The 6,135-nt window shown below is 35.8% G+C and overlaps 1 protein-coding gene across 1 annotated transcript in view; it reads right to left on the bottom strand.

The window, feature by feature from the left end:
• The window catches only part of LOC142341396 (protocadherin Fat 4-like), a 180,395-nt gene that overhangs the window by 19,787 nt on the left and 154,473 nt on the right, over window positions 1–6,135 (bottom strand). The window contains 2 exon segments of the mRNA XM_075392323.1: window positions 4,164–4,369; window positions 5,058–5,193. Coding sequence (XP_075248438.1) covers window positions 4,164–4,369; window positions 5,058–5,193 — 342 coding nt within the window.

The raw sequence follows: 6,135 nt of genomic DNA, 5'->3' as shown, positions 1-6,135 counted from the left end.
ATGGTTAAGATGTATTCTTTTATTGTTCCGACCCCTCTTGAGGGGGGGGGGGGAGGGGCAGGGGCAGGGGAACTAAACACTCAACTGTTTTTTTTTTGTTCAAACAATTTTGACCAATCGATATATTCATCGTAGAGAGTTGAGAGTTGGAGGCGCCAGACGGAAATCAAGACCTTCCTACAAGGAAAGAGTCTCTGCCCACGGCGCTCCACGCAGAAAGTGGCTATTTCCAGACATTCATGCGTTCACCAGATGCCTTCACGTGTGCTCGGAAATCAAATTAATTCTGATTTTTGTGCATTCATCCACAGACAGTTTAATGAATTCCGTTTATAAAGCGTAGATATTGCGCAAAAAATTCAATTTTAGTTTTTTTTTGCTTAATTAGTTTAATTACTAATGATGTTCTCAATGTAGGATCTGTAAATTCTTGCTTTAGATAACCTTATCTAATCGATACAGACGTAGATTAAAATTCATTTTATCCACAGTCTTTATTTATCATCTTTTTCGTATTACAGAAATATACAGAAATCCTTATCATTCGTTTTTGTTTGCAAATAACGTAATCAAAAAATTCAAGTGATAATTCAAGATAATATTTAAAGAAAGATAGAGAACAAATCAAATATTATCTTGTGATAATTCAAGATAGTATTTGAGCTTCTTCAGTGAGATCTTAAAAATTTTTTTACATAGAAAGTAAAGCAATTGGTAAAATAATGAAACTGGTGTGTACCCAAACCGTCACGTAATAAAACGCCCAAAATTTACTTAAACCGGGCGGTATATCTAACTAATATTTGTGTGTGCGTGTGTGTGTATGTGTGTGTGTGTTTGTGTGTGTGTGTGTGTGTTTGTGTGTTTGTATGTCTGTTTGTGTGTGTGGATGTGTGTATGTTTGTTTGCGTTTGTGTTTGTGTTTGTGTGTGTGTTTGTGTGTGTGTGTGTGTTTGTGTGTCTGTTTGTGTGTGTGTCTTTGTGTGTGTGTGTGTTTGTTTGCGTAGTTGTGTGTGTGTGTTTGTTTGTAAGGGTGTGTGTGTGTGTTTGTTTGTGTGTATGTGTGTTTGTGTGTGTGTTTGTGTGTGTGTGTGTGTGTCTCTCTCTCTCTCTGTATATATATATATATATATATATATATATATATATATCTCGGACCATGGCCAAATTTTGCCTTGTCGGGTCAGACCATCAACACACACTTCGACCTACGGTATGTTTATGTATAATTGTTTTATGTTAATATGAACGGAGTGCTTACCCGACCAGATCTCCAATTGTAAATAATTACCAAACGATTGGATTTTTTTCCTAATTTTTATCGGTGAAAATGAGTTCACTCATGTTTGACTATTGTGAAATCAGACTTGGTCCCAGTCTCTGGAATTCTTCTTTGGTCTAGAGACAAAAAGAAGCTCATTTATGAATTTATCTCTGATTAAGGCAAAAACATAAAAACAGTTTGCGTTTTAACAGATCCGGAGATCCGGGTCCTCGCGCCGATTATCCAGAATGGATATTTATTGAGCTATTTGTCGTGAAGAAGCGCTGATATAAATTGAAAAATAGATATGAGGGAAAAAAATTTCCGTAGAATTTTACTTAGGCAACTTATACTTAGTAGAAACTAAGAGAACGAGAACTTAGGTTTTGTGGAAACTAAGAGAACAAAACCGAAGCTCTTGAAACTCGACTACACTATATAAAAGAAGTTAAGTGCCCATAACATTCGCGATTTTGCCAAATAGCTACGCACATCACAATGTCACTTTTGCCCAAAACTTTTACAACTGCCAGACAAAAGGCGCGGCATTTTAAAATTTTCAACCCAATTTAATTCTCATTAAATTCTACGCTTACGCAGAAAAGATGGTTAAGATGTATTCTTTTATTGATCCGACCCCTCTTGAGGGGGGGGGGGGGGGGTAGGGGAGGGGCAAGGGCAGGGGAACTAAAAACTCAACTGTTTTTTTTGTTCAAACAATTTTGACCAATCGATATTTTCATCGTAGAGAGTTGAGAGTTGCGAGTGGTGTCATTGAAAATCCCCTCCAGTGTAGAAAAAGAAATTAAAAAGATTGTTTTGAATTTCGTTTTCTAGAGCGAGTTATCGTGGTTTAATTTTTTGTTCAGATTTTCCGGAATTTTTTCCTGAAATTTCGTCAATTTTATTAAAATATATAAAAATTGTTTACAATAGTAATGTGGATTTTCTTAAAGCCAAAAAAGTAACTCAGACTATTTTGATTTTATTTTTTTAGCTAAAATTTTGGCTAATTATTTCAACACTCAGCCTTTTTCTTCAAAACTGACCGAAATAAGCTTCTTCAGTCAACCTTGATTGAATTTGCAAGAAAACAGTCTTGGTAGACTCAAAAGGGGCTAATGATTTCGTTATGAATAAAATGGCTTCGACAGAAGTTTTTCACAAAAAAAATATAATTTTCGATTTTTGTCTAAATTTGACCCGTTTTTGTAAACTTAAGTCATATTCTGAATACTTACAGGTCTCCAACGCTTCCTTTGCACTAGCAAATGAGCCCATCTAATTATTTCTTTTCGTAGCTAATGCTTTTCAAGACTTTGAAAAAAATTGTTTTCAAAAACTACAAAAGCATTACTTAATTTTGCTCTTTTTTCTCTTTTTTGTCCACTGATTACCTATTCTCATTGAAGAGAGCTCACATACCATAATATTTGCAATCATGGTAGGCTCAATTGAACATCTTTTGAGGAGAAAATTATTTCTTTCATGCTTCGACAGCGTTTTCTCGCAAATTCTAATTGAATTTTTGTTTGTTGTCTCTATTTGATGTTCTTTTTGTAACAGCATAAAAAATTGAGGACAAAAATAGAAATGAACGTAGACAGGTCTTAATACCCTCTTATAGAGGCGGATGCGATCACAAACATGTTGTATGTTTTCAATTGCTATATAATTATTTTCAATATAATTTGAAATTAATAGTTTTTAAAAATTTAAGCCATTTTTAAAAAAAAAATTTGCTGTTTTCTTTTGTTCTTCTTTGTCTTATCGTTACTGCGCCTTAATAAGGAGTGGTCCCATATCTTTTCTAGTGAAGTACAAGTTTTTCTCGTTTAGTTTCCGTTTTATCTGACGCTATTTTGACCTTGTTCATAAGTTTTTTATGGAAAAAAATGGACAAAGTTTTGGATGCAATTAGTTTTTGTTATCGTTGTTTGATTTTGATGTTCATCTTGACTTACTTTCTAAAGAATGGTTGATCTCATCAATCTAATGCGACATTTTTTACTCCACTGAGTGATCTGTGTTGGAGGCGATCTCATTTTTTCTTACAATTTTTTTTGAAAATTACTTTAATTTTTGTGGGTTTTCTTTCTGTTCCTCATTTGGTAGACATTTATGTCAAAAAACGCGGTTAAGCGGGGTCGGTACTTTACGTGCAAACGCAAATTTTTGAGCTTCCTTGTTGCGATTCGAAAAGTTTAATTTTTACGGACAAAAAACAAGAATAACTCAACTGAAAATCAGGATCTAGTACACAGCATGCATAAAAACGTAATGAAAAAAAAACAATAACACGTAATTCAAGGCATCTCTAGCAAACAATTTTTGCGAGCGATAACTTATGTTTTCGGGTACAAGGCAATAACATGGACTGCAACAGTTTTTTTAGATGTGAAAACAAACGAAAGGATCAATTTTTCCGTGGAAAATGTACGGAGAAAAGTTGCATTTTGAAGACCTTTTTATTAAAACAATTAATTGTCCCGGTCACTAATCAAAGATCGTCGGCCATGTCTCCAACGCACCAATGCAATCCAAACTCTTTGGATTGTAAAAAAGGAAAGCGCCTAAATAATAGCCGTTGAGAAGCTGACGGCATCTATTAAACACTTATTTGCAACAAAAACAGCATTTAAAGCCTTTCAAAGATGTGAACAAGCTTTCAAATGAAATTAGATTTAATTTACAATATAGATGTCGTTTTATCATATCGTTCCAGACCGAAGTAACCTCTGATAAAAGTTCCAACCCTCTGTCCAGACTAAAGTGTACTCGAAGATTTTTCAGACCACGTAATTCAAGCACACCGTGCACAACTGTGCGTTCGAAGATGGATTGGTCAGAGGTCACTTCGGTCTGGACACCTCGATGGCTGCTATTTGAAACATTGTACCTTTCAGTTCCGGTGTCTCTATCCAGAGTAGTCTGGACAACCAATGTCTGAACTCCGTTCAAGTTTGGTTGAACCAGGAATGAACCGAGGGGATCCCCGCTGGCTATGACTGGTGATACAGCCAGTGCAGTCTGGGCTGCTGATCCATCATTGTCAACAATCGACAGTTCCAATACTGGAATAGGAAAGGCGTCGTTCTCGTAAACCTAAATGTTTTACAATTATTAAAAAAAACATAGAAGAGCATAATTGCCAAGGAACCAATAACAGGTTGCCTATTGTAGAATGCTTAGAATTTTAATAAATTTATGTCAAATTCTCAGACATTTCAATCCCAATTGGTATATTCCAAGTTTGAAGTCTTCGTTCAAAATGATTTATGAAAATACCCAGACAGAGCGAAATAACCTATGATCGAGAAATTGGCTCATTCAAACTTTTGGTGCGTTCATGCGCTAGTTCAAAAGAAGTACGAGAAGGCGCATCCAGGCAAAACTGGGATATGATATGGAATTAAGCTCGTTCAAGTTGTGAAAAGATGTCAAAAGGTTTTCTATCTGTTCTTCATTTGGTAGACATTTATGTCAAAAAACACGGTTGATTGGGATCGGTAATTTACGTGCAAACGCAAATTTTCGAGCCTCCTTGTTGCGATTCGAAAAGTTTAATTTTTACGGACAAAAAACAAGAATAACTCAACTGAAAATCAGGATCTAGTACACAGCATGCATAAAAACTTAACGAAAAAAAAAACAATAACACGTAATGCAAGGCATCTCTAGCAAACAATTTTTGCGAGTGATAACTTATGTTTTCGGGTACAAGGCAAGGGGGGGGGGGGGTCGTTAATGTAAAAACTAAATACTTAAATATGCGGGCATTTTAACAACTCACAGAGACAAACATGATCTCTGGTTCGAAGTGGGGTCCGAACTCATTGACGTCAGTGACACTTATCTCAACAAAACACGTGGTCGTCAACTCATTCGGTGAGGCATCCCCATCTGTTATTTCAACTGTCCACGCGTACCTAAAAGAATAGAAAACCAAAACCGTTTATAATTCCCAGTGAAATGGAACTCGATAGCCTTGACAAAAAATTACCGAAAGATTAAAACTTTGGTTGCGATTTTCATACAAAATTCCATTAGTGCTAAACACAAAAAAACATTTGAACAACATTAATTGATTCATTGCTAACATGGTTCTAATTTAAAACAACAATAAACTAAATGAGTTTAGCGTCCCCTTCCTGTTAATTTCAGCAATTGCGTTCTTCTTATTTTCAGTCAACTCAAGCAATTTATTCATCTCCCCTCTCAGTTGGTGAGTCAAGAGCAATCATTTAATAAAAAGCCTCGTCTCATTGTGTCATATTATTTCAGCTCCGATATTTAAGCAATCAAACTGCAAGATCGTTCCTCAGATAGTTCGACATGCATTGCTCTCCCTTTTTGAGCTATCTTGAATGTTGGATGAAATCCCCTTCTCGTTGGGCAGCAATTGCCTAATGTGGTCAGCAATTGTTCAAGCATAATTTTAGGGTAATTCTTCAAGAAATACAGAATGGAGGGCGCCACCTTTGATTTGGAATCATTATCCTTTTTTCTCTCGCGCCTCATACATAGTTTTGATGCTCTCAAAATCCCAAAACAGAGTCTTGCTTTGAACCAGCTCCTAATTGTGGAAATAGGCTTCTCTTTTTTGACGATTGTCTCTCTGCTAGATTTTTCAGGAAAATACTGCTTTTTGGGCCATCATGCCTCCATCGCCAAACACAAGGGGAGTAAAGAGATATGCTTCTGCTGACTTGCTTCAAATTCTTTAATACGCTGTTCATCAATAAAGCACTCTAAAAATTCTACCATGTTTCTGTTGCGATAGGATTTTGCCTCCACTTCAGTGATACTGAAATCAAACAAAAAGATTTATTGAGGGCTCCATGTTTCCCTGAATAATAGTTCAGCTTGCT

The sequence above is a fragment of the Convolutriloba macropyga genome, chromosome 6 (genome assembly GCF_964194025.1).
Source record: "Convolutriloba macropyga chromosome 6, txConMacr16.3, whole genome shotgun sequence".
NCBI lineage: Eukaryota > Metazoa > Xenacoelomorpha > Acoela > Convolutidae > Convolutriloba > Convolutriloba macropyga.
Note: the sequence above shows the minus strand (reverse complement) of the source record. Positions and strands in the feature narration are given on the sequence as shown.